This window comes from Macrotis lagotis, chromosome X (assembly GCF_037893015.1).
Source record: "Macrotis lagotis isolate mMagLag1 chromosome X, bilby.v1.9.chrom.fasta, whole genome shotgun sequence".
Taxonomy (NCBI): Eukaryota; Metazoa; Chordata; class Mammalia; order Peramelemorphia; family Peramelidae; genus Macrotis; species Macrotis lagotis.
Genome location: NC_133666.1, coordinates 703,727,064 through 703,753,374, shown reverse-complemented (window position 1 = coordinate 703,753,374; position 26,311 = coordinate 703,727,064). Strand labels below are relative to the sequence as shown.

Here is a 26,311-nt window from a genome sequence, read left to right as displayed (position 1 = left end):
CGAGGCAGGGCTGGAGGTCACTGACTGGGAGGAAGGGATGGTGCTCCCTGGCCTGCCCCACTGTGAACTCCACCACTCTTTCATTTCCACACCTCTGACCTGAGTCCACAAGTCCCTGGTACCCACTCTTCCCAGAGCTCCCTCCTCCAAAGGTTGGCTCCCTTGGGGGATGTAGAGGAAAGGGGGGGGGCATAAGCCAAGCAGGCTAATCCAATCTGGGTGGGAGGGACGGCTGGCCCAGAATGGCAGTTGCTTCCCTCTCAGAACCCCAGTCTCCATGACACAGTGGAGCAAGAGGAAGAGCGGGGGCAAACCCTCTCACACTGGGCCATGCTCAGGGAGATGTGCTTGAAGACAAGGCCAAAATCTGGGGAGATGCTGGAGCCTGCCTCACCTGGCAGGCTGCTGCTGAGCTTTGGAGACACAGGGGACCCTGAGGCAGGCCCTGCCCTCAGAGAGCCCGGGGCCATCCATCAGAAGCAGAGGGAGAGAAACATACAAGGTCAGAGTCCAGGCCAATGTCCAGTCGTGCCTCAGCTAGAGTTCTGAGTGGAGACCTGGCCAGGGGCTGAGGGCTCTGATCCTCTCATCTTGGGAGGGAAGGGCTGTGATCATCCCTACTTCACAGATAAGGAAACTGAGGCAGGATGTGACCTTGAGTTTTCCCAACTCCCAGTCAGCCACTCTGCCCTACAGCTAAGCTGGACAGGAGGGGGCCCAACTTGGAAGATCACACCCCACAAGCTCACCTTGACAAGGGAGATCTCCATAGTTCGGTCTCTTGTCCGACAGGGTGGACAGGGACTTGGCAGTAGATAAGGAGCTGCCCATGGAATGCCTCTGAAATGGACACAGGAACAGAATCAACCTTCTCTCCCTCACCCACCTTACCTCCACCTCCCTGACATGCCCCCAGGCCCAGGACCTCCAGGATGGGCAAAGGCAGGAGTTGCAGCAGAAACTGAGGTTGGCTGTCTTCACAGGAGGCAGCCTGTAGAAGGGCATACCCCCCCCCCCTCCACACCTAATGTGGGCCCCCACCAGGGGCCTTGCCTGTTTGTTGCCTTGGCCTCCAGCAAACCTCCCAGACCCCTGCCCTCTAAGGCCCTGGGAAGATGCTGGAGGGCTCCAACTCCAGGGAGAGTCTCTGCTTCATGGCCCATCTATGCCCATGATATTAGGCATGGGCACACCTGAGAATGCATAGCCCACAACCCCATTTACAGCAAACAGAGGGAGTGTCAGCCCACCTGCATCGGGGAGACAGCAGCTGCTGGGGGCGTCTTCATGGGACTTGGACTCAGTGGGGTTCGAGGCATTGCAGTAGCTGGGGTTGGAGATGGTCCTGTCAGAAAAGAGAGAGAAGAACATGTCATGCCTAAGACAGAAGATCAGAGAAGGCCTGACCTGCCTGCTGAGGGGGTCTAGACCACACCTTATAGTGGGGGCCGCCGTCACTGCCCCTCTGGATGTGGAGTCAGAGTCCCCCAACTAGAGCCTCCAGGATTCCCCCAATTCCCCTTCTGAGGCTCATCTCCTCCCCAGGACACAAAAGGTAACCCCAGCTCATTCCTCATTCACCCACTTTTGTGGCTGCTCTGCCCAAGGCAGGGTTCTGGGGCTATGACCATGGGCTGCCACCCCTCCTACCCAGGGGGATTCAAGGCAAAGCCCCCTGGCCGGTTACCATCACCTTGAGAGGCGCTGTCAAAAGACTTGATGAGGGTCTTGACAGTCGGGGTGGGCTCGGAGGATGCTGACGACCTCCTGTTGAGGCCCATTCCCTGCCGTAAAGCAGCTAGGTCCCTCTCCACTGTGTTCATGTAGTTGTACATGCGGCCCCGCTCCTCTTCTTGCCTGCAAATGAGGGAGGCAGGAGGGCATCTATATGAGTTCCTGCCCCCTCAGGGCTGCCTCTGACACCCACTAGCTGGGGGCCCAAGCCATTGACCTGCTTTGGATTCAGCTCCCCACAGGTTCCCCCAGAAGGTCCCCATACCTATCAGAGGGCAGCAGCTGGCAGCCTGGCTCTAGGGAGGCCCTAACAATCTGCTCACACCTACCCAGGACCTCTGCCCAGCAAGAGACCCAGAAAAGGAACCAAGGACTCTCCTTCCCCATCAACTGCTCTGCTGGCCCCCAGACTTCCACACCTGGGATCTCCACATCACCTCCTCCTTGTCACCACATCATCTCATCACCCCCTCATCTTCTCATCACGTCATCTCATCATGTCACCTCCTCCTTGCCACATTATCACCTCCTCCTCATGTCACCTTCTCCTCACCTTATGTCACCACGTCAGCTCATGATGATACCTCCTCTTCACCTCTTCCCCACCTCACCATGTCATCTCCCCCTTGTCACCTCACCTCCTCGTCACCTCCTGTCACTTCCTCAGGACCCTCCAATCTGAGGGTTCCTAATTTCCAGTCCTTTCTCCCTTTGCTCCCTGCCACTCTTGCCCAGGAATGTGTGGTGGGTGGTGTCTTCCTCCTTTGATTGCAAGCTCCTAAGGACAGGGGCATTTTTCCTCACCTTTCTATTCTAGAACCTAGGACAGAACTTGACACACTACCAGCAGGTGCTTAATAAATGACCAATAAGTAACTCCACAAACATTGCCACTCTCTCTAGTCCTTCCTGGGAAGCCTTGCCTCCAAGAGCCTAAGCCTCTACTCTTCCCTATGCTCCCATATCCAATTTTACTGCTATATCCAAGCTTTTGGACTTGGTTGCAGCAGGAACCCCAAGAAGCTGTCCAGCCAGCCATTCCCCCTTCCCACATGGCCTTGGCATCCCAGGCCTCACCAGCAGAGGGCCTTTCCTCTGCGTGCTATTACCCAGGCCAGATTAGACAAACAGGAGGGACTGAACCCCTAAGAACAGTGGTGCCCTAAAGGGGAGCCCCAAAAGCCCCCACCTACCAGCCCTGAGGCATAATTTCCCCCTCCCAGCCTGCATCTTTCCTCACAACAATCAGACTCTCAGGACCTACTTTCTGGACTTAATTTCCTCCAGTTCTTTGGTGAGTTTCTCGTTCTTTTCCTGGGCCTCAAGAAGTCGGCGCTTCAGGTCCCCGACCTCCTCCTGAGCTTCTGATTTGATGTCATTGGCTATGACCACGGCGGTCTGCAGGTCTGCCTGAAACTGCCGCCACTCAGCCGACTCTTCCTGGAGGGAAGGGGGAGGTGGTCAGAGGGGGCCAGGCCCAAGTCTCCCCTTTGGGGCACCTCTGGTGGTGGTTGGTTCCCCCTCTACCCAGGCTCCTTCCTACCCGCAGCCTGCGATGAAGCGTCTTGACCTCTCTATCCATGTCATGCTTTTGGTCCTGAAGTTTCTTGACAGTGTCTGCAAAGACAAGTTCAGCAACAGATTCACCTGATGGAGAACAGTCCCTGGCCCTCAGGAAGCCCCAGGCCCCAGACTCAGCTGTGCTCCCTGGTAGATCACTGAGCTCATTTTCTGGAGCTGCCACATTTCCCACTCCAGACCCAGAGCCTGGGGGAGACCCTGAACATGCCAAGGATGAATCCCCCCGGGACTGGCATCATGTGCCAATTGTCCTGGGGAGTCAGGACAGGTGCCAGTCAGTCAGGGTCAGGTGGGGAAAGCACTCGGGCAGCTGGGTCCAGGAAGATGAGCAGACCCACCTGGCTTCATGGCTGAGCAGTTCCCAAAGAGAAAAAAAGCAACTTTTGGCATCTTAATGCTTCCCTAGTTCTCCTCCCCTTGGCCACGACCAAGACTTTGGTGTCTTGTTTTGGATTGTGAACTTAAGGCACTGAGAGGGGGCTTCCAGGCCTCAGAAATACCCAACAAGGCACTCCTGCTTTTCTGGGCTGCTGCCCCTGTGGCTACCATAGGGATAAAACCTGCACTCCTAAAGATCACTTCTTCAGAATATAAATGGACACTGAGCTTGGTTCTGGGATGGGGGGATGTTGTGGCCTGGGAGGTTTTGACCTTTAAATACACACAGGCATGGATACACAGAACTTTTGAGGGACTGCTTGTGAAGGAGCCTCAACAGGGTCCCTCATTCTCCTACCTCTCTCATACTGCTGCCTACTCCCATTCGGTGCCAAGGTCTGTCCATTTCTCCTCGGATGCTGCTCCCACCCTGATGCAGACCCCCCCCATCTACTCACATCTAGATGATAGCCTCTCCCCCTCCAGTCCAGCCTCCAAAGGGAGTTCCCTGAAGCTCAGGGTTGACATGCCAGCCCTACTTCGTAAACTCCAGAGGCTCCCTTTGGCCTCCAGGACCACCTACTGTCAAAACCCAGGCCCCTCTTTCCCTTCCAACCTCTTTGCACTGCCCTATCCTCACCTACTCTTCCATCCAGCAACACCAGCTTCCTGGCTGTTCCTCAGTCAAGACCCTCCCAGCTCTCGATTCCAGCATTTTTCTCTAGGCTCCCCTTATCCCCCACGCCCCTCCCACAAGGCCAAAGGCCAAGAGAACACTGGTAGCCAGGGCATTTCCTGGTTGGTTCTTGGCTGGTTCTTGACTGTTACCAAGAAGGACCAAAATGACATTACTATGCTTGAGATAAATGATTGTGTGTCCAGCTGTGGCTGATCAGACCATAAGAGTATTTGCTGTAATTGATGGTTCCACATACAGATGGGGTGGTGCCAGCTGATGGAGCACCCAGGTTTTCTTGGTGTTCATTGTTAAGACCAAAATGAGCACAAACAGCAGAGAACTGATCCAGACTTTGATGCATCCCAGCTTTAGAGGCTGCACTGAAGGCACAATCATCTGCAAAAGGAAGATCTTACATCACACTCCTTACACTTTGGTCTTGGCTTGTAGCCTTTTCAAGTTGAAGAATTTGCCATCAATGCATTGTCCTTGAGGCCATCTTCATCCTCACTGAAGGCATTTAATAACATGGCTGAAAACATGCTAAAAAGTCTGGGAGCTAGGATATAGTCATATTTCACTCCATTGGAGACTGGGAAATCTTGAGAGTATAATCCACTATCCAGAATCCAGGCATGCACACCATCATGGAACTGACATACAAACCTGATGAACTTCTCCAAAAAACCAAATTTTGACATCATTTCCCACAAACCCTTATGAGTGATGGCATCAAAGGCCTTAGTCAGATCTACAAATGTTGTATACAGACCTTCCATTCCTGGCATTGTTCTGAAGACACACTTGTTCTCAGGGAGGTGACAATCTTCCAGGTAAAGGATCAGCCTATTGAGAAGGACTCTGAAAGAATCTTACCAGTAATAACTAGAAGAAAAATACCCTTGTGATTGTTCCAGGACAATCTATTCCCATTCCCATTATAGAAATGGACAATGGCAGCATCCTTGAATTCTTGGAGGATAACTTCCTCATGCCACATAACCTGGAAAAATGCTGTCAACTTTTAGATGAGCAATGGACTCCCCCACCTTGTAGATCTCAGCTAGAATAGAATCAGCACCAGGTGCTCTGCCACTTGAAAGGAGACTAATGGCATTCAAAACCTCTTCTTCAGTTGCAGCTTCAGCTCGGGACGGATTGACTTCAACTTGAGGTAAGTAGTCAATGGATTCTGTATTGATTGATGATGGTCTGTTAAGAACACTATGGACATGTTCTGCCCATCTCTCTAGGGCCATGTCCCTATTGTTAACAATCACTGTGGCTCTATCAGCACTAGTAGTTGAGATGCACCACAGGTTTTCGGCCCATAAATGGCTTTCAGGGAATCATAAAAGCATTTTGGATTGTTACAATCTATATAAAACTGAACTTCATCTGCTTTTTTACTGAGCTAAGAAGAGTCCTGCAACTCTCTGCTGAAGTTTGTCTTTCATTCTTTTCTGTTTTCATTTTTTTTTTGGTGAGGCAATAGGATTAAGTGACTTGCCCAAGGTCACACAGCTAGTGAGTATCAAGTGTCTGAGGTCACATTTGAACTCAGGTCCTCCTGACTCCAGGGCTGGCACTCTATCCACTGTGCCACATAGTTACCCTTGCATTTCTCTCTAAGCTCTACTTGCACTTTTTTGATGGAATTAAATGCAGCCTTCTTAGAAATGAATGAACTAGCCTTATGGAGTTCTTGTCTTTCATTTAGCAGCTTCTGTATTTCCCCATCATTTTCATCAAACCAGACGTGGTGTTTGTGAGTGTTCTGGCCCAGATGAGCAAATGCAGTGCTGGCCAGATGAGCAAATGCAGTGCTGTACACTAGATCTCTGAAAGCTGCCTGTTTTGTTTCTGCTCCACTGGTGCCAACTGTGTGTTAGCTCAGTTCTCCTTCCAAGTTAGCAGCAAACTGTTCTCATTCAGAGAATGAGAACTCTAATCTCTTGACATCAAATCTTCTAGTAGTCACTTTGCCTTGAGGTTGCCACTTTGGCTGAATGTGAATCTCAGCTTGGAGAGGATGAGTCTGATCCGTCCAGCACTCTGCACCACACATTGCCTTGGTCCTATGAATCTCACATCTTCTGTGAAGCTAAAGACCTGTTGGCAACACAGCCTCTCCCTGTGAGAGTATCAGGAGCCACAGAACCTCCTATGAGGCCAAAGGCCAACAGAACACTAATAGCTATGGTGCCTCCCCTGAGGTTAAATCAACCTTTATTAAGTATCTACTGCCTAGACAAGACTATACTGTGCTAACCACTGGGGATATGAAAAGAGGAACAAGTCCCGGCCCTTATGGGGTTCACAATCTAATAAGGGAGACAAAAATATGTACAGGATAAGTAAGACAATCAGAGAAAAACTGGAATGAAAAGGAGTTAGAAAAGCTTCATGTAGAAAGTAAGACTGCTAGTTGGGACTTAAAGGAAGCCTGAGAGATCAGCAACAGAAGCAGAGAGGGAGAATATCCTAGGCTTAGGGGACAGTCAGAAAGAATGCCCAAAGTGGAAAAATGAACACTGCTATGAGGTCAGTGTCACTAGATAGAAAAGAAGATGGTCAGGAGTGAGATGTGAGAAGGCTGGAAGGGGAGGCGGGTCCAGGTTGTGAAACAGAGCATTTAGTTATTTGTTGCTGGCAGCCACAGGGAGTCACTGGAGTTTATGCAGTAGGGGGTGAAGTGGTCAGACCTGCACTTTGGTGGCTGAGTGGAAGATGGCCTAGAGGTAGGCAGAGCCACTCCCAAGTTACATATGCCTGCACCACACATTACGCCCCAAGCTATTTATTGCTCCTCTGGACATTTTCAGCAGATTCTTTAAAGGTTCAAATCTCCAATCCCCCTTAACTCCTAGGGCTCCAAGTCACACCCACATCTGGGCCTGAGAAATGAGTATCAAGGAATTCACTAAATGAGGGATGTAAAGATTTCACCCCCAAGAGGCCAGCTCTGTCCTCACTGACAGCTTCACTCAAGGCTCAATCCCTTTGAAAGCAGTAAATGTACCTATTGACTGATGAGCAGAGGGCCAAAGTTAACTTTCTGGAACAGTCTTGACTCCTCCTGTAAGCACTCAAAGTTGAAGGACAGCTTCCAGGGACATCTTCTCGGTCCATTGTGGGCTGACTCAGCCCCAGCTGACAGCCCCAGCTGATAGGTGGCAGGAAAGCTGAGACTCCATTCCTGGTCCTGCCATTGCCTGCTTGAGTGACCACCCCTTCCCCCCAGGACTGTAATGGGAAGTGGAGAAGGGCCTTCACCGACCTGGAGGGCAGATGGCTGGCAGCTGTTCATCTGTAAAGCCCTAGTGGGGAACTTCCTCTGAGTGGTTCTACCATCCACACCTAATTTTATCATGGAGTCTGCCTACTCACCCAGTGGGTCCTTAGCTGACAGCTCTCTCTACTTAGCAAGAATGTTAGCAGCTTGTCCAGCTATGACTGCTGATTGCCTGTGGGCAGACTCCTCCTCTGGGACATTATGCAATAGGTAGCATTCACCCAACACTTATCTTCTGACTGGATCCTCTCAACCAACCTGGGAGCAAGGTGCTATTATGATGCCCATTTTATAGCTGGAGAAACTAAGGCCGGTTGGCCAGGTGACTTATCCAGGTCCCAGAGCTCAGAACACCTGAAGGTGGGTTCAAACCCAGTCTCCCAGACTTGAGGGTGGAGCTCTGTGTATTGTGGTGCCCTCTAGCTGCCTCCTGATGCTCCCATGGATGTTAATGTTCTTCCCTTCATCCATCACAGTCAAATCTCTTGTTTTAAGAAGCCATGGTAGAAGTGGTCATACCATTTTCTAACTATCCTGTCTAGACCCAGGTCCATGGTCCAAGGCTCAATAGCTACCTTGGGAAGGACTGTGCCATCACAGGAGGGTCCATTCCATTTTGGAGGGTATGGGCTGGAAGGCTCCCGAAAAAGGCAGTGACCTTTCAGCTGGGGCCAAAATGCTTTGTCCAGCACACCCATTCCAATGCCCAGTCCAGCAGCCAGCTCATGAAGGTTCCACTGTCAACCTTGCCAGGTCCTTCCCAAGCATTCTCTTTTGGCTCCTCCTCTCCAACCCTCCATCAGCCAAATCCCTGACCCACCTTCCAGATCTGCCCTTCTCCCTCCTGGTCTCACTCCCAGTGAGCAAGCTGAGTTGTGTGTTGGTCCCTGGACAGGGACCTCCCTGGGCCAAGCACTACCAGCTTAGGTGAGGACCTCAGACTGCTGCCTACAACCACAACATGAAGGTCATCCGCAGTGAACACATACAAAAGTATTTTGTTAGGAAGGTTTGGCAGGTGATCACTGGCTGGCCCCCCTGGCTGACCACAGAGCGGCAGCGTGAGGAATGGTGCCAAGAATTGACAGAGTCATCAGGGAGATGACCACTCAGGATATTTAGTCTGCAGGGCTGGGAAGCTGAGCTGAGAACATGAGGTTAGACAGTGCTGACTGCTCCTCGGCAGAGTGGTCTTGAAGAGCTGCCTGATGCTTAAACAGGAGAGTGCGTCAAGGGAAAGCAATGACCAGACACGGGGATCTGCATCCATCCCAAACACACACTGATCTGCCTAGTGGAAGTAAGCAATGTGGCTGAAATCCACTGGTTCCACATTACAGCAAGGGAGGGCCTTGGAACCTGCTCCTAGTGGCCACTGCTTCAGAGCAGAGAATGACTCTCAAGGCTTTGTAAAGCTCTCTCAGCATGAGTCCATGGGAGACTGAGACTCTGATTCCCTCACCCTATCCTGGCCCTCACTGAGTCAATGACCTCTCTTCTCTCAACCCAAGAAAGAGTAAGAAGGAATATGTTCCAGGTATTGGAGATGAGAAATGAAGTGTGGGAGTGAGAAGAACCAAAAGAAAGCTGCTTTGGAAAGAGTCCACTGAGCCTGGTAAGATTAGTTGGAATGAGATGGGATGTCTTGAAAAGTTTAAGAGGAGGGTCTTTTTTCTCCAAGAAGCAGCTAACAACTTAGCAGAATTGATTGGGGAATGGGTCTGGTCATAAGTGCATCAGGAATAGACTGAAGAAAAAGCAATAGCAATAATTAAGTGGCAGACAACATGACTCTGTGAATGGAGAGAAAGGGTGAGGGTGAGAGAGAAGCAGCAGCATCAGGCTGCTGACAGGAAAGTACTGAGATTCTGAACCCTCAATGTGGCCCTCAGTAGGAAGAAGGCAGATCAATGTGGGTTAGGATGGATACAAGTCCCTGCACCTGGTCATTGCTTTCCCTTAAGGCCCTCTCCTGCTTCAGCACCTGGGCAGCTCTCCATGTCCACTCTGCTGAAGCGTGGTCAGCCTCGTTTGGCCTCAAGTTCTCGGCAGCTCAGCTTCCCGGCCCAGTAGACTAAATATCACTTGAGGGGTCACCTCCCTGTATTGGGCAAATGGAATTTGATGATGCATTATTTGAGATGATCATGAGACCTGGGTCACCAGAGGAGAGAGTGGGTGGAGGACCAAGTTCTAGTGGCCCCCACAGTTTGTGAACATGACTGAAGCAGGATCCAGCCAAGGAGACAGAGAAGGGGGAGGGTCACACAGGTGGCAGGAGATTCAGGAAAGAATAGGGGAGAAGGAGGAGACTTATGGCAATAGCCACATAGGGCCAAGGTCTGGCAATGTGTGGCTGTGAGATGAACTTATATAACAAGGTAGAAAAGCTAGCTGAGGAAGCCCTTTGAACCCCAAATTCTGTCTCCATTCTCTACTACTCTACTACCCCGAAAAAACAATGAGGAGAGTCTAGCGTGACCTGTGCTTGCTGAGCCAGGCAGGCTGGCTCTTGTCAGTCACTACTGCCCCTATTAGGGCACCATTAACCATCTTTTGAATGAATCACTCTAAGTCAAGGTCCCTGACCTATAGGCCAAAGATGCTCTTCTCTTCCCTTTTCTGAACATTAAACCATTCCCACTCTTCGAATGTGGGAGTTCCATGATTTTTCAAATGTCCCTAACAATAGCTAGACTTCTTTCTAAAGCCCAGAGTGTCATGCACCTGGGTCAAGGGATATCTCCCTCACAAGAGCCTCATGAGATTCCCACATAAGTTCCTCTTTCAAATGTGCTGCTAACCTTAACATGTCACCCCCCCCCCGAAGCGCAGGTCCTGCTCCTGAGCTCTGGCTACTATAGACAACCCTAGAGTGAGGAGATCTTAAGCCACTAAGTCGAGCTCTAATCCCCCAGAAAGGGGATGTGGCTGGCCTACAGAAGGCAGGGCCAGAACTAGAAGGTCAAAGTCTGAACTCCTTAGCTCAGACGTCCTGATCAATTTTCACAGCTTGGATAACTAAGGGATGTTCCAGCTTCCTTTTTAAGCTAGGGTTTAGCACATGTCCTCAGAGAAGTCATTCCTCATCTTAATTCACTACACTGTGATATGTAGACACATCACTTAGAGCAGTCCTTTCTTCAGAGAGGCCCTATGACCCCACCCTTCAAAGACACTGAGGTTTTAGTGTAGGGGGCCCAAGATCTCATCCACAGGGTCCACAGGCCCTAGAGTCCTGAGGCAGCCAAAGGGAGCCCAGGACATGCTCACAGCTGCTCCCTGCGTGATTCCAGGAAAGGACAAGCACCATCTCTCAATCTGAGACCTGGGCAGGAAGGCCCTTTCAAATCCTCACAGCTGACAGAAAAGCAGTGGGTTTTCAGTTTATTCTAATCCCTGGGGCCACCACGGGGCACCCCAGTCCCCAGAACACAGGCTCTGGAAGCAGGAAGGGCTAACTCCTCGTGTGGCCACAAGGGGGCACCAGAGCACACAGATCACTGGCAGGGGCTCAGCCACTTGAACAGTTTGCCTTAGTTTCTTGAATGGTAAGATGAGGGAGAATAGTAGTCCGAAGTTGTCTGGTCAGACCCAAAGGAGGCAGGAAGAGCCTACCCTCCACTGTGGGGGCACAGGGCTCCCCCTACCCAGATGAGACCCCCACGACCCCCTTGGTCATCTCCCAATGACCCCCCGCCATCGTCAGTACTCACTCTCCAAGTCAGAGATGACGAGGTTGTCATGCAGCTTCACGGCTCGGTGCTGCTCCACCTCGTCTTCCAGCTCAAAGATGGTCTCCTTCATGTCTCCTCGCTCCGTCTCTTTCTCTTCCAGCTCGGACCGCAGCTTCTCTAACTCCATGTTCAAGGCGCCCATCTTCTTCTGTGCCTCTTCTTGGAAGCCTCCATACTCTTCTTGGACCTACAGCCAAAAACCACAGTGGGGAGAGGGCCCAGGAGAGGGACCCCTGCAGAGCCTCCAACTACCCATCTGCAGGAGGTAGGGGTTTGTTTCTGAGGTACCCACCCTTAGATCCAGAGCCCCTGAAAGGAGGGCCCGAGGCTGCAGCCTCAAGGGAGGGGACAGACATCCAAGGGAGGAGAGTTGGGGCCCTAGGGCCAGGTCCGCTCATTGGCCCTGAGAAAAGACCCTTCTCTTAGGAAGACACACCTGCCAAAGCAGGTCTAAAACTGACCCAGGCCATTTCTGCCATTGCTTCCTGATGGGATCTGTGGAGACCCCTGGGGCGCTGGGTACTCCTCCTGTCTGGACCAGTCTAGCAGTGTCTCAGAGAACCTGGGAAGGGACCACCAGCTGCATGCACCCAGAGCTCTGAGGGGCCAGATCCCCAGAGAGCACTGCCTGAATCCAGTGTCAGCAGGGCAGGGTGATGGTCAGCACAGTAATCAGAGGCCCAGTCAGAGGGCTGGACCATTGGGGAGACAAGGAACCTGGGGAAGGTTACCAAAGCCTTCTGCCCCAGAGCTGAGAGCAGGTCACCCAGGGGTTCTATGCCCAGCTCCCCTTTTCTCCCTCTATCTGGGTATCCGGTCCCCTCCCCTGGCTCCAATGATCGTCCTTCCCCTTTCTCAGTCCCAGAGCTTCCCCCAGGCGAGCGTGTCTTCTTCACATCTGCTGAGCCCCCCTCAGGTCATTGCCTACCTTGGCAATGGCATCCTGCAGACGGGCCACATCCGCCCGGGCACGGTTCAGCTCCTCCTGCAGGCTTCCAGCAAGGGCCTCAGCCTTGTCTTTTTCCAGGCGCACACCGTCCAGGAGGTCCTGGATGTCTGACTTGTCCCCGGCACTGTGGAGGGAATAGAGCTCGGCCACGCGCTGCTTCTCACTCTCCAGCTGGACCCGCAGGCGGCCCAGCTCCAGCTGGTCTCCAGCCACTGCGGCCTGGTGATGCTCCAGGGCAGCGGCCAGGGAGGAGCTACTCTTCTGCTCGGCCTCCAGGGCACGCTCCATGTGGAGGTTGCGCTCCTTGAGGGCGCCGATGAGCTCCTGCGCATCCTTGTTGTCCTGCTCGGCCATCTGCAGGGCGGCGCTGAGGTGCTGCTGGACACCCAGGAGCTGCTCCCGCTCAAAGCGCGCGCTGTCCGCCAGTTCCAGGAAGCGCTGCTCCAGCTCCAGGTAGCGGCCGCTCTTGAGGTCATCGTCTAGCGCGTAGGAGATGTGGTGCTCATCAAGCAGCGAGCGCAAGTACTCCAGGTGACGGCCCAGGAGCTCCAGGCGCTCATTCTGCTGGCACAGTGACTGCAGCAGCAGGAGCCGCTCCTCCCCCAGGCGCTCGTTCTCGCCGCCCAGCTCCTGTGAGATCTGCTGCAGATCGGCCAGCTCCTGCAGTGTGGCCTGCAGCTCCTCTGATGTGCTGTGCTGATTCTCCTCCATCTGCTGCAGGCGCTCTGTCAGGCACGCCACCGAGGCCGCCTCACCCTGCTCCCGTGACCCCCGCCGCTGCCGCCTGCCACCCCGCTGCCCCTCAATCTCTGAGCACGAGGACGAGGCTGATGGGGAGGGAGAGGTGCCCCGCACATCCAAGGCATCATCACTCGATGTCAGTGGCTGATATGCCTCACTGCACTCGCTGTCCAGGTTGTCCAAGGACGTGCTCTGCGGGCGGCCCATGGTCGCCGGTCCATCCGGGCTCAGCAGGTCCTCTAGGGAGCCCTGGGCCGAGCCCTCGGCTGAGGAGGCCAGTGTGCCCCCTCCCCCGTCACCGGGGTTGCTACTTGCTGGTCCTGGGGCTGCCATTGGTGGCAGCGGCGGCGGCGGCACTGTGGCCTCAAACAGCTTCTCAGGCTGGTCGAGTCCCTGGTCCAGTGAGAAGCCCAGGGCATTCAAGCGGTCCTTGAGCATCCTGTTTTCATTCTTCAGCTGGTTGAGCTTCTGGTGGACGGTGGCATTCTGGTCCTGGAGCTGCAACAAGGTGACCTCTGAACCCGTGGCCTCCAGGGGCTCCTCCCGCAGCCCCAGCTGCCCCCGCATGTCCTGAAGCTCGTTCTGCAGGTGCAAGATCTCCAAGTCCTTGGCCTCGGCCAGTCCCAGTAAGTCCCGCACTCGGGCCTCCAGGGCCGCCTTGTCACTGATCTGGTTGTCTGATTTGGATTTGCTCATGCGCACATCAGTCTCAGTGTTTCCACGGCTACGGGAGCGCTTGGACGCGGGGTCGCCAGGGACCGTGGAGGGCACCCTCTTGCTCAGACTCAGGCGGGACCGCTCCCGCAGTCGTTCCCGGACAGAGCTGGATTCCTTGCTCCAGGCAGATGTGGTTTTTTTGGAGCTTGCCCCTGTGGGTTATAGAAGAAACCGCACCTTCACTCCATGCCATGGCCCCTCCCCCTGGGGTCGCAACTCCCACCTTGAAGAAGTAGGGGGGCCTTTGGTGTGGGACTCCTCCTCCACAGACAACAGAAGAAGCCCCATGGGGGAAGGGATTCCTCTCTTTCCTCCCCCAGCTCCAGGGCCGGTTCCAGACATTCATGAGTGTAGAAGCTGGCACAGCCTGGCCTCAGAGGGCTTTCAAGGAATGGGCAGGTCACCCCTGGCTTGGAGCCAGGACTGGGCAGAGTGAGACTGGAGGGAGGGGATCTCACAGACATCGGGAGGAGAGGCCCCTGTGGCCAGACCAGACAGATGGCTTGAGCTTCCTCCTCTGGAAATTAGGGCTAGGTACTGGGTAAAGTGAGCTCTGAGCCGCCCAAGAACCCCACGGTCAACCTCCAAGAGGGGACTCACAAGTGCACAACAGAGTTCCAGAAGGCTCCTGGGGTGGGGGTGGGATTGTTTCTGTCCCACCAAGAGCTGTGGCCTGGCCTTACTCTGGCTAACTACAAAGAGAACTAAGACCGAAGGAAAGGCCTAGGATGGATTGGAGTCCAAGCCAAGACTTCTGGGAGGGCCACGGAAAGCCAGCAAGAAGAACCCACTCTGGGTGGAGGCCTATCTAGTAGTCATGGTTGAATGGAGAGTGGGAGTAAGGGAAGACCAGGCAGGAGGGCCAGAGGGGCTGGGCTAAGGCCAAGAAAACAAAGCACAAGAGAGAAAGCCTTAGACTGGAGTCTGCACGCTCTGGCCTCCAGAGAGATGGGGGGGGGCCCTCTGGAAGGAGAAAGGACAGAACTGACCAAGAAAGATCAATCCCCAGGGACCCAGCATACAGCAGAGAAGTGAGATAAAAGGACTGGGCAGGCCAAAATGGAGGCAGGGGAGAAGTGCAGAGACCCAGGTTGGGCTCCAGCACCTCGTCTGAGAAGAAAGGGAGGATGACAAGCTCCAGGGTCCAGGAGTCAGAAGGCAGACAAAAAGGAGAGAGTTCTGAGCTTTGGGAAGGAGCTCACACAAAGACATAAACCCAAAGGGGTAGAGGGTAGGCACTGGATAGGTAGTGAAGGATGCAGGAGGAACATCAGAGGGGCAACCTGGAAAGACGAGACAACGGACTCTGCCAACACACACGCCCCAGGGGCTAAGGGCAGGCTGGAGGGGAGATCTGGGAGGGTGCGGCAAGAGCTCCAGGCCTGAGCTTCAGGGGAACCTGCTGCTCCAACCAGAGGAAGTCATGGCCAAACTCTTCTGCATGCCCCCCACCAAGCCCGGACTGAGGACAGAGAGAAGCCCACCGACTGTCACACCCGGTCACCGTCACTGGCAGGGCCAAAGGAAGAATGGAGAGAGGCCACGAGAGGGGAAGGGACAGCGCTGAGGACCTGTGCTGGGCTTGGCCTTGCTCTCCACGGTGCCGGCGGCAAGGACGTTGGAAGCAGAGGCAGCTACTGGACACGTCTTCTTCCCTTTCATGTTGTTGGTCCCTGCGGCCCCTCCGGCCATGCTAGCCAAGAGGTCGTCCTCGTTTTTGGCCTGTGAAAGAAAGCAAAAAAAAAAATGACAGAAAGCCCTCCCCACCCCAGGCACTGAGGGCCTCAATTTCCACAACCAGGGCCCAGCCAAAACACCCCAGGTGCCTGTGGAACAGAGGACAAGGAAAAAGGCTGGTCCAGGGTGCTACAAAAACTGGCCCAGGGCTTCAAAGCTGAGAAGGACGCCCAGGTCATTGCCTGGAGAATTGGGCGTGGCAGAGGGAGGGCTAGGGGTCAGCCCAGGAAAGGCCCCTGCAGAGAGAAGGCAGGGGCACCTAAGTTCAGGGATCCAAAGACAAGCCCCAGGAGACAACCTGGACAAAGGCCTAGAGAAGTGAGGTTGGGAGAGACAGTGGCTCCCCCCCACCAAAGCTTGCTGACACCCAAGACAGGCTGGGCTGCTCCAGCCTTGGGTCCCTTTCCTCTTCCCACTCCATCACTCCCTCTTCTACCTCTCCCTTCCCAAAGACCCCTCAACCCTTTCTCTTCTGCCCTCCCACACAGCTCTCCTTCCACCTTCTTCTCTCCTGACCCCTTGACAGTCCAGCTTCTGACCAAAGCCACCTTGACCTCTCGGCCACCCTGGCCACTCTCTTCTCTCTCCTCCTCCCTCTTGGGAGGGGGATCCTGGTTCTCCCTTCTCTGCCTTCATTCTCCTCCAGATGCCCCCTCCAAATCAGAAGGAGGGGGCCACCAGGCTCAGTCCTGCTGACGATCTCCCCATGCTTTGGTGCCCCACCCCCTCTAATCTCCAATCTCATATCTACACTTGCCATCTCACACTAGAAGTCACAAGGTCAAAAGAGAATGTGGATCTCCCCCCAAAACTTCCAGACTCCCCACCCACACCCCCAGGACCCCTGCTACCCCTATGTCTGCAATTAGGATTAGCATGATCATTCTGTGCTTGGAAGTCCCCTCCCTGAGGCCAGGCCAGTCAGGTCACCACCACAGTGGAGCAGAGGCCGTGGACCCACCTCCAAGAGGCCTCCCAACTTCTGGACTTCTCTGGAACCATCCACCAGAAATGGACATCCCTCCCCAGCCCAGACCCCTGATCACTACCGAGGAGAACATGGGCTGAGGGACAGGTGGACTGGCCCTGTCCGGGTCACCCCTGAGGGTAGCCACTATGTAAGACAGTTTTCTGTGCCAGAGGCCTGGAGGGACCACATTAATGAGGATGAACTAATGCCCCCCCTCCCCACAGGGCTGCCCCACCAGCTCCATTGCTCACATCCCACTTCCTAACCAACACCCCAAGAACCCATGACGGGAGCACCCTGAGCCAAGGATTGGACACACCGAAGGCCAAAATAAAGGCTTCCTTCCTCCTTTTATAAGGGTGTGTGTGGGGACAGAATCACCTGGGACCCAGATTCACAAGAGGGGATCATGTCACGATGTGTCCAGAGAGAAGGAAAGGCCAGGGAGGTGACCACAGCAAAGGACAAAATTGCCACCAAGGAGAGGGTCTCACTGAAAGAGGCAAGGGGCCTGAGGGTCCTCAAGCTCTTAGACCAAGGGGAGAAAAAGGGGGATGGGAAGGAGAACCGGAGCGGGGGGAAACCAGAAGCCCCCTGAAGACAAGTCTCATGCCTGCCAGGTTTCCCGGGAAAGGGCAGAGGGAGACAGACCTTTCTGGGCAGGGTTGGCATGGGACTGGTTTACCTGACTCAGTGTTTGCTCCAGGGGCCCCCCCTCTGATGGTGTGGCCCTGAAAGGAGGCCTGGGAAGCCCTCAGAGGTAGGTGCTCCACAGCAGCCCAGCCAAGGGCTCCCCAAAGCTAGCCAAGCACCCAGGAGGGGAGGCTTGAGGAAGGCAGGGACTGCGCAGCTTTGCCTAGGGGGACCCTCCCCTCTTTGGCTCTGAGGCCCAGGCCAGGATCCAAGGGCACACCCAAGTCAAAGAGAGCTGAGAAGGTGGGAGCAGAGACAGGCTCTGGGCAGGTGGAGAGGGAGGCCAGAGGCCTGGGCAGAGGCCTCTCATCCCACTGACAAACCAATCTACCCACCCCCAACAAACCCGGACAATGACAGGCTACTCAAGCACACTCTTTGGCCCCTCACCCTGGAGCACTGGAGATCCCAACTCCTCTGTCCCTGGGCCCTTGCCAGCTCCCCCCAACATCCTGGCGCACCCTGAAGCCCAGAGACACAATGAGAGCTACAGCATCGACAAGCAACCAGGACCTCATGTGGAAACCGAGGCAGGATGCATAGCCAGGAGTGTCTGGGGCCATGCAGGCTCCCTCTGGCTGTGCCCTCCCCCCCAGGTGCCCCGGCTACCTTCGTTAATAAGGTGGTGCTGGACTTGGAAGGCTTGCCAACCATCTGGCTGTCTGGCTTGCCCTTAGCTGCCCCTGGAGATCTGGGCCCTGAGATGGCAGTCCTGCTCACTTTCTTCATTCTGGGCCGCCTTAGGGTGATGCATTGACAGGCAAATCTGAGGGGAGAAGCAGGGGCTCACATCACAGCAGGGACCAGGAGGGCCCCAGGAGGTGACCACTGGAACAGCAGCTCCCAGAAAACCTAGAAGAAAACAAGAGAAACCCGCAGCCGTCTGGAGGTCACCTGAGCTCAACAAGACTCCCTGGGTGGTCTCTTCCTGGCCTGCCTCAGTTTCCCCATTGTCCCAGTGCCTGCCACCCAGAAGGCGCAGCAAGTATCCCCAGGGAGGGATCTGGGGAAGTTCCATCTAGTATTGACAACTCCTGCCTCTGCGCAGGGTGCCAGCTCATAGCCTCTTCTGGGCAGAGCCACAGGCACACAGTCCTCTGGCTCTCTCTGGAGGCCTGGCTGGCTCTGGAGTGGTCCTTGAGGCCAGTCCCATCTGCACTGTCCACTGGGGTGGTGGAGGCAGGGACAGCACCCTGCGTGTGGTGGTGAGATACTCTCACTAAGGGCATCTACAGCCCTGCAAGGCTGGGCGGAAGAGCCCCCAGCACCTTCGACCTGCAGAAGAAAAGTGTTCCTTCCTGGCTTGAGCCCCCGTCGCTGCCATCCTGGGGTGGCACTCCTTGGGGGCAAAGTCTGTCTTCTCCTTCTACAGATTTCCAGTCTGGGCTTCATAAAGGCTTAGCAGCTGACTGACTGAAGGGGAAGAGGGGTGGACTCAACACAACCCAGCCCTGGACACAGCCCATCTGGGCTTTCTTTCCTTCTGCACAGAACCACCCTCCCCTCCCAAAGACCTTCCTACAGTGCCTCTTCCCTTCTTTCCCAATGCCCACTGGTCATCTCCCCTGGGTTTCCATGGGGGTGTCACTCCTTCCAACGCAAGTGGCCCAAGATGGGGACCCCAGGCACCCCTTCCTTCAGGGATTCCTTTGCCATAAGCCCCCCCATCCAGCAGCACAGCTTTACTGGCTCCCCAGGCCCACTCAGTCCTCCACCCAAGGCCAGAGCCCTTTCCCCTTGGCTCCCAGGCCTCCCTCCGGACCAATGCCCATGACCCCCTTCTCAAAGCACCAGAGAAGAAAGGATGGTCCAAGGGCAGTCAAAATAAATCAATCTCCAGAATGCTCACAAGCCACAAATGGACTTCAGATATGGTCAAAAATTGTGGGTGCCCCGGCCCAGGAGGCCATTGGCAAGCTGTAGAGGAACTCACTAAGCCGGCAAAGCCAGGCTGCGAGGCTCCCGCGGCCGGCCCACTCAGAGGCCACTTTGGGACATTTACAAGAATCACCGACTTTGGGGGCCAACCAGAGACACCAGCGGTTGGCAGGCGGGCACCCAGGCTTACTGGGCAGGCTGGGGAGGACCTGCTTTTTCAAGCAAAAACCCTGATGATGAGCTGAAACTGCCTTCTGGCAGGGTCCCCACCCCTCCAGCGCCCGGCCTCTGGCAGAGCTGACTCCACCAGGGCTCGTGCCCACTAACCAACTCTTGAAGGTGTTCCCCCCCCCAGGAGCCCCTTTCTGACAGAGCAGGGGTGCCCCATTCTGCCCCTGCTGCCTGGGGCCACCACCCACAAAGGTCCCCAGGGGGACAGAGACCCCAAGAAGCTCCTCCTCTTCCTCCTGCTCTTCTGCATGGGTCTTTGTCTTTCCTTTTTTTGGTCAAATGAGGCAATCCTTCCTTTTCTCTGACTTTTCATGTTCTAGAACATGGGACTGGCTCCTAGGAACCAAAAGGTCATGAATCATCAGGGAAGTCCAGACCAATGGGGGGGAGGCCAGGAGTAGGGAGGGGCCCCCAAAGCAGGACGCAGCCCCATCTACTGACCGCCAGCTGGGGAGGGCGGAGTCCCTGAAATCTGGCCTAGAAAACCCAGGCCAAGCAGGCAGGTCAGTCCAGGCCACGTCAGCCCCAGCCCAGGCCACCAAGGAAGCCCTGGAGACCAGGGGAAGCTTTGACCAAAGCTGCTGGGGGGGCCCAGAGGAGGCCAGGACCTCCCCTCCCCCCAGACTGACCAACCCTGAAACCCAAAGGTCAAGGAGGAAGTGGCCATGCCCATTTACGGGGGCCCTCACAGGCTTGGCAGAGCTAGGCCAAGCAGAGTCCCCCGGCTGTGGCCCCCCACAGGGGGCATGTGCCCGTGTTTGGGGGCCCAGTGCCCACGAAGCAGAGGCCACACTCACACAGACCCCAGCCACGCACTCGTACCCAAGTGCAGCCTTGGATCGGGCACCCCTGTAGCTAGGGATGAAGCGCTTGGGGCATCTCCACAGTCCCTACACCTCGACCACCGGCCGAGACAGAGAGGAGGAAAGGAGGCCAAGAGGCCAGGCTGGAGGGGACAAACAAGGGGAGGCTCTGTGGCCCCCATGAAGGGAGTGAGGGAAGAGGGCTAGAGGCAGTGATGGGGCGATGGGGAGAGGGGCGATCCCCAGAAAAAAGGGTGAGGGATGGCCCAAGGCTGCACTGCCAGCCCAGAATTCTCTCCTGCACGGCCCCCTCCCCCACACCCTCCACTGACCAGCTGTACCAGGCCACTTCAGATGGAGGGACCCAGGCCCAGGCAATTAGCCAATCGTGGCAGGGGTGGGCACCCAGATCCCCTACAGGGGGTCAGGCCTCGGACTGGTTAAGGGAGAGCTCCCCCATTTCCCCCAGGGTCAGGAGGAAAGAAGGGGGCAAAAACCACAGGTCCTCGGGGGTGAGGGGCTCAGCACAAACCGAAAAACTCAGAGAAGGACCAATCCTGGGGGAGGTCACCCCACAAGGATTCACCCTCAAGCCCGGGGGCCCGATGGGATGACCAGAGAGCGGTCTGGGGCTGTCGGGGACCCCCAGACTCCAGGGACGGTCAGAGTGAGAAGCCAAGGGTGGTCCGGCTCCAGGAGAGGCCACCCTGGGGTCCATCCCAGGGGTACCCAAAGCCCCTTCAGCCGTAGCCAGAGGCTGCCCCCCAGGGTCAATGGCCACTCTCAGGATGCCCTCGGAGCAAAGGGGCTGCGGTGAGGGCCCAAGTGACCAGCCTCAGGTTCCGGGCATGCTCAGTGTCCGTCCTCACTGTCCCCCTGCCCACCTGGGGGGTCCTGTCCTCCTGTCCATCCGGGGGTCCTGTCCTCACTGTCCGTCTGGAGAGTGCTGCCCTCACTGTCCGTCCTCACTGGCCCCCGGCCCATCCGGGGGTCTGTCCCCCTGTCCTCCCTGTCCGTCTGTCCATCTCCCCCCGAGACTGCGGGGGGGGGGCTCCACACCCCTCCCCCCGCGCCGAGGCCACGCCCCTGGGGGCAAAGGCGCGGCAGCTGGGGGGCCCCTCCCCCTCCCCGCGGCCCCCCTCACCTCGGGCGCCCCCTCCTCCTCCTGCAGGCCGGGGGCGCGGGCACGGGGCGCGGCCGCGGCCTCCGCTCGGACCCGGACCGGGACGCGGCGCCGCGGGCGGGCGACGGAGGGCGCGAGGCGAGGGGCGCGCGCCGGGCCCGCGAGGACGCCAGGGCGCAGGCGCGAGGCCCGCGGGCACGCGCCTCGGCCGGTCGGGAGACCGCGCATGTGCGAGATGACGCGCGAGGCCGCCGCCGCCGCGCGACTGCGCGGAAGCCCCGGCCTCGGGCCGGCGGCGGCTCGGGCCCGGTCGGCGCGCATGCGCCTCCAGGCCTTCGCGACGGCGCCGCGAGGCGCGGGCGCCGGGCCCCGCTGGTGCGCATGCGTGCCGTCAGGACGCGCCGGGCTCGCCACTTAATTCTAGGAGGGATGCCCGGGGGGGCCTCTTCCTGCTGCCCCTCCTCCCCCGTCCCCAGTTCTGATAATAATAGCCCTTTTGTAATGACAGGGTCGCCCTAAAGCTAGCATCACCCCACCCCCACCCGCCCGAGGGTTATCACGCCCGTGGGGCGCCGTGGCCCCGGGCCCTTCTTCCCGCCCGCACCCCGCCCCCTGGCTTTACCTGCACCAACACCTCCCTGGAGACCGGGGGCCTTGGGGTCTCGGGGTTCCAGGTCCTCCTGGTCCCTGGGTTTCTGGGAGTGATGGGGGGCTGAAGCCCCACCCATGTCCAGCCTCTGACGGCCCGCGGGATCCAGAGGAAGGGGGGAGGCCCCCGGCTGTGCTGGTCTCCCCCACCTCCTGCCCCCCAGCATGCCTCCCAGGCCCCGTGCCCAGGGACCGCGGGTGTGGCAGGAGATGGGCCAGCTGCTGGCCCTCGGGCCGAGCCCACTGGGGCACGGAGGGCCGTCCCCAGGACTAGGCCCAGCCCTGGCCCCTGGAGAGACCACAGCCGAGCCCCATCTGAGCCCAGATAAACAAGGGGTGGCCACGGCGCCGCCAATGTGCTTCTTGGGTTCGGTTCTGTCCCGCCATGAATCATGACTCAGATTCAGGAATGCAGGTTTTGGAAAGAAAATAGAGATTTATGAGCGGAAGTTGCAGCACATTAAGAAAGGGACCGGAAAGTTAAAGAGAAGACCACTGGGTTTCGGGTTTTATTGGCCACACCAGCAGACCAGGGCTCTGGACTGGAAGGTCAAAAGGGACCAAAGTCCATGGGAGGGGCTGGTGACCTGGGAATGACCCAAGGCCCTCTTTGGAGATTGTGTCTTTTGGGGAGGGGTCTCTTTGCTCCCTGGCAGCCCCACTAAAAAACAATGCAGTCCAAATCAGATTGAAGGTCTGGCCCTCAGGTGTGGCCTAAATTAGATGATAAAGGAAGGAAGATTCCCTAAATGATGCAAACAAAAGATTTACAGTTGGTCTCCAACTGATCTCATCACTCCCATGCCCAGGTTTCTCTGCATCCTATCCCCCCCTCAGATTATTAGGACTCAGATTCTTCTGGGGAATTGGGATGGAGGTCCATCTTGGAACTTCTTCAAAGCCGAGAAGGGGCACAGCGGTCTCCCTCCCCCACCCAACCTATTAGGGGCCCATTTGGAGAGGGAATATTCTGCAGAGGAAACTTGAAGGGGTGGTGGACAATCAGGATCAGGCAGAGGCTGATGTTTGACCAGAGTCACTAGCTATAGGTCTGTTGCTCCAATCCTACAGGAGACAAATTTGACAAGGAGTTTAAGCAAGGGCCCAAAAGAAGAGAAGAGCAATTATTATAAGTGAAACAATCAAGGGACTCAGCAAGGAGAGTGACCAGGAGCTCCAGGTGCAACAGAGAGCTTGCATCCAAGATGCTTCTTGCAGTCTTTTCTTGGTATGGAGTTCCAGTTATGAAGAATCTGACTCAATCCTAAACCTGGAGAGATAGGAACAAAAAAACAAAGGAGAAATAGTAATAACATAATGTATGTGATTTAAAGACTGAGGATGAGAATAGGAATATGCTCAGTATCCACAGACACATGTCCAAGGCTCCTCAGGATGTCTTCTTCAACAGGCACTTCAAGTCTGCCTGTGGATCATCAGGGTAGGTGGTGTCCGCTGGGGGAGGGACAGGTTTAATCCCAGAAAGGTGAGTCCAGTTAGGCAAACCTTCCAATCTCACTGCTGTTGGGGTAGAGAGAATAACTAGCTAGGGTCCCTTCCATTTCACCCCCAACAGATCTGCTCCCTGAGCCTTCCAGGACTCTTCATTAGACCATATCCCCTGGTCTTGGAGGTGAGACTTCCCTAGAGCCATTCTCTTCAGCTTTGGGCAGATGCTTGTCAGCATCCTTAGAAAGAGCTGTTCTGACAGCGCCTAGTTGTATGGCAAACTGGGTAACTAAGTGTTGCTTTGGGTCCACAAGAATATCTGCTGTCAGGAATAGTCTGCCATCTAACAGCTGGCTCAAAGGGGCTGTTCCTGTGGAGCCATACGCACTCTCAACAGTCCCACTGGAAGAAGAGATACCCAGTCTCCCTTGGCCTCTTTGCACAGTTCAGCTAAGGTGCGTTGGAGAGTGCTATTCATCTTTTCTACCTTTCCTGATGCTCAAGGATGCCAAGCTGGGAAAGGACAAGGAGTATCACAGAAGCCAGCTATGTTCAAGCTTGTATGGCATGAGCAAGCCACCAAGAACTTATCAAAAAAGGAGAAGTATTAGTGACAACATCCCCAAGAAGTGGAAACTTAGGGAACAGAGAGATATTCTCGATGACCTACTGTTATACAGGCCCCCAAATCCAACCCCCCCCCCCCCCATGCTCCTAAGAGAGAAAGAGGCCCAAACCTCCCTCACCTCAGGTTTAGAAATCTCAGCTGATTCCAAACCCTGGGGGTGATTTAAAGGGTTTAAATTTTGAATTGAGCCCTTCTCAAACTTGGAGAGGGAATACTTTTATCTTACCTCCTCCCATGCCTCTGGCAACCTCAGTTATCCAGCAAACACAAATCCCCAGATCCTTGGTTCACCCACCCCTCTCTTTCCAACCTCAACAATCCTCCCACCCACTCAGCCTTCCCCAGTTCCTTTGACTCCCTCATCCCTCCTCCCATCCCTCCTTCACCTTCACCCACCTGAGCCTCTGGCCCCTCCCTTTGACTTTCCTTCTTTAAATAGCCCAGACATTCTTAACCCTCTACCCCAAACCATAGAGAGATTCCTGTTCACCTGTACCCTTTAAGGGAAATCCCAGATGCTCAGGGAAGGATAAATCGCCTCCATGTTCCCTTTTCAATGATGGATTTGAGCCAGATAAAAGGGAAATTAGGGCTTTATTTGGAGGATGCTCAGAAATTTGCTGAGGAGTTCAGAAAAATTTCCTTTCAGCATGAACTGTCTTGGGGAGACATGGATATTATCCTTTCCACTTGCTGCTCAGATGTGAAGAGAAACAGGATTTGGAGCCTGGCTCAAAGGGAGGCAGACTCTATTGCAGAGATGAGGGCCTGGGGCCATAGCAATTCAGTAGCTGATCCCAGATGGGATTTTAAAACCAATAGGGACAGAGCAATGAGAGATCATGTGATAACTTGTTTGGTAGAAAGAATGAAAAAAGGATTGGAAAAAATCAGTAAATGATGGCAGATTGAAGGAGAGAACTCAAGCTTCTGAGGAGAATCCAGCCCTTTTCCACAATAGACTTGTGGAGGCAATGAAGAAGTCACTTCAGGGAGCCACTGACTACAGCCATACTTCCAAAGGGCTAGGGCTGGTGGCAGGGGGCACCCCTCTGGCTGCCCCAGGTTAACCTTGTAGAAGTATTAGGAGAAGAGAATGGATCTTGGCAAGGGAAGGGCCTCTGGAGGGAGGCCTGGCTGAGGGCCTGAGCGGTAGCTCAGGTACCACAGGGCTTCTCCAAAAGAGTAGAGGGGAGGAGGAGACAAGGAAGGAAAGGGAGAGAAAGAGAAAAGGAAGGGAGGGAGAGAGGAGGGTTAAGGAAGGGGAGAGGAGGGGGAAGAGTAAGAAAAAGTAAAGGGGGGAGAGGGAGGGGAGGAGAATGGGGAGAGAGCAGGAAGGGAGGAAGGGGAGAAAAGAAGGAAGATTATTTTCCATTTTACCTTAATTTTCAAATGTAACACAACAAAGGGAAGGACACAGAATCAGGAAGGGTTGGGGAAGGTCTCCTGCAAGTGAAATTTTTAGCTAAGGCTTAAAAGAAGCCTAGAAGGTAAGTACTTGCAGCAGAGGAGGGAGAGCATTCCAGGCAGGGGGACAGACGGAAAGAATCAGGAGCTGAGAGATAGGGAGCTTGTTGGTGGGACAATCATGAGGCCAAGTCTGGATAGAAAAGATGTTTTGGGGAGTCAGGGTGTAAGAAGACTGGGAAGGTAGGAGGGGATGGGTTATGAAAGTCTTTGAATGACAAACAGGGCCCCAGGAGGCCACAGGAGCCCCTCATCTCCATCGTCCAGGTGTGGGAGGGCCTACCTCAGGAGGGTACAGTGTCCCTAGAAAAGGGGGACTTTTCCAGAGCTGCTGCAGAGGGGAAATGGACAGGCCTTGCACCATATTGGATCTGTGGGGTGAGAGATTGAGGGGTACAGGATGTCTCTTAAGCTAGGAACCTGGGGAACTGGGAAGATGGGAGCACCCTGCACTGTGATTGGGACGGTGGGAGTGGCCAAGGACTAGGTCCTAAAATTTTCGGGGGAAAGATGAATTCTATTTTAGACACATTGAGTTGGAGATATCTATTGGACCTATCTGGAAAGCTAAATGTAAAGTGGGGATAACAGCACCACCCTCCCAAAACTGTAAGGATCAAATGAGCTAATGTGCACACATTTAACCATAGTGCCTGATGTAGTAGGTGGCACATAAATGCCAGCTGTTAGAATTATTGTTGTTATTACTACCAAAAGTCTCAGAGGCTGCAGAGAGGTGGGGGAAAAGGAGGGTTGAGAAAAGACTGTTGATGACTTAGGAGAGAGCAGTTTTAGGGGAAGGAGAAGGTCTGAAGAAGAGAGGGAGGGGGCCAGGGAGAGAGACAGAGTAGAGTAGGGCACGGATTGTAGACT

General features: G+C 55.2%; 2 protein-coding genes across 4 annotated transcripts in view; both read right to left on the bottom strand.

Annotated features, from left to right (window-relative positions):
- The window catches only part of SPECC1L (sperm antigen with calponin homology and coiled-coil domains 1 like), a 40,147-nt gene extending 18,786 nt beyond the window's left edge, over positions 1-21,361 (bottom strand). The window contains exons 1-10 of one of the 3 annotated variants that reach the window (XM_074199669.1): positions 21,268-21,361; positions 17,821-17,977; positions 15,383-15,533; positions 12,333-13,963; positions 11,384-11,591; positions 3,278-3,351; positions 2,999-3,174; positions 1,694-1,857; positions 1,251-1,345; positions 750-840 (exon numbers count right to left, since the gene is read on the bottom strand). In XM_074199669.1, the coding sequence (XP_074055770.1) occupies positions 750-840; positions 1,251-1,345; positions 1,694-1,857; positions 2,999-3,174; positions 3,278-3,351; positions 11,384-11,591; positions 12,333-13,963; positions 15,383-15,533; positions 17,821-17,940 (2,710 nt within the window). In that variant the 5' untranslated portion in view covers positions 17,941-17,977; positions 21,268-21,361. Of the gene's footprint in view, positions 1-749; positions 841-1,250; positions 1,346-1,693; positions 1,858-2,998; positions 3,175-3,277; positions 3,352-11,383; positions 11,592-12,332; positions 13,964-15,382; positions 15,534-17,820; positions 18,064-21,007; positions 21,223-21,267 lie in introns of those variants that run through there. The other 2 variants (XM_074199668.1, XM_074199667.1) reach the window with 2 other exon arrangements.
- The window catches only part of LOC141497082 (uncharacterized), an 857,774-nt gene that overhangs the window by 288,279 nt on the left and 543,184 nt on the right, over positions 1-26,311 (bottom strand). The window lies entirely within an intron of this gene.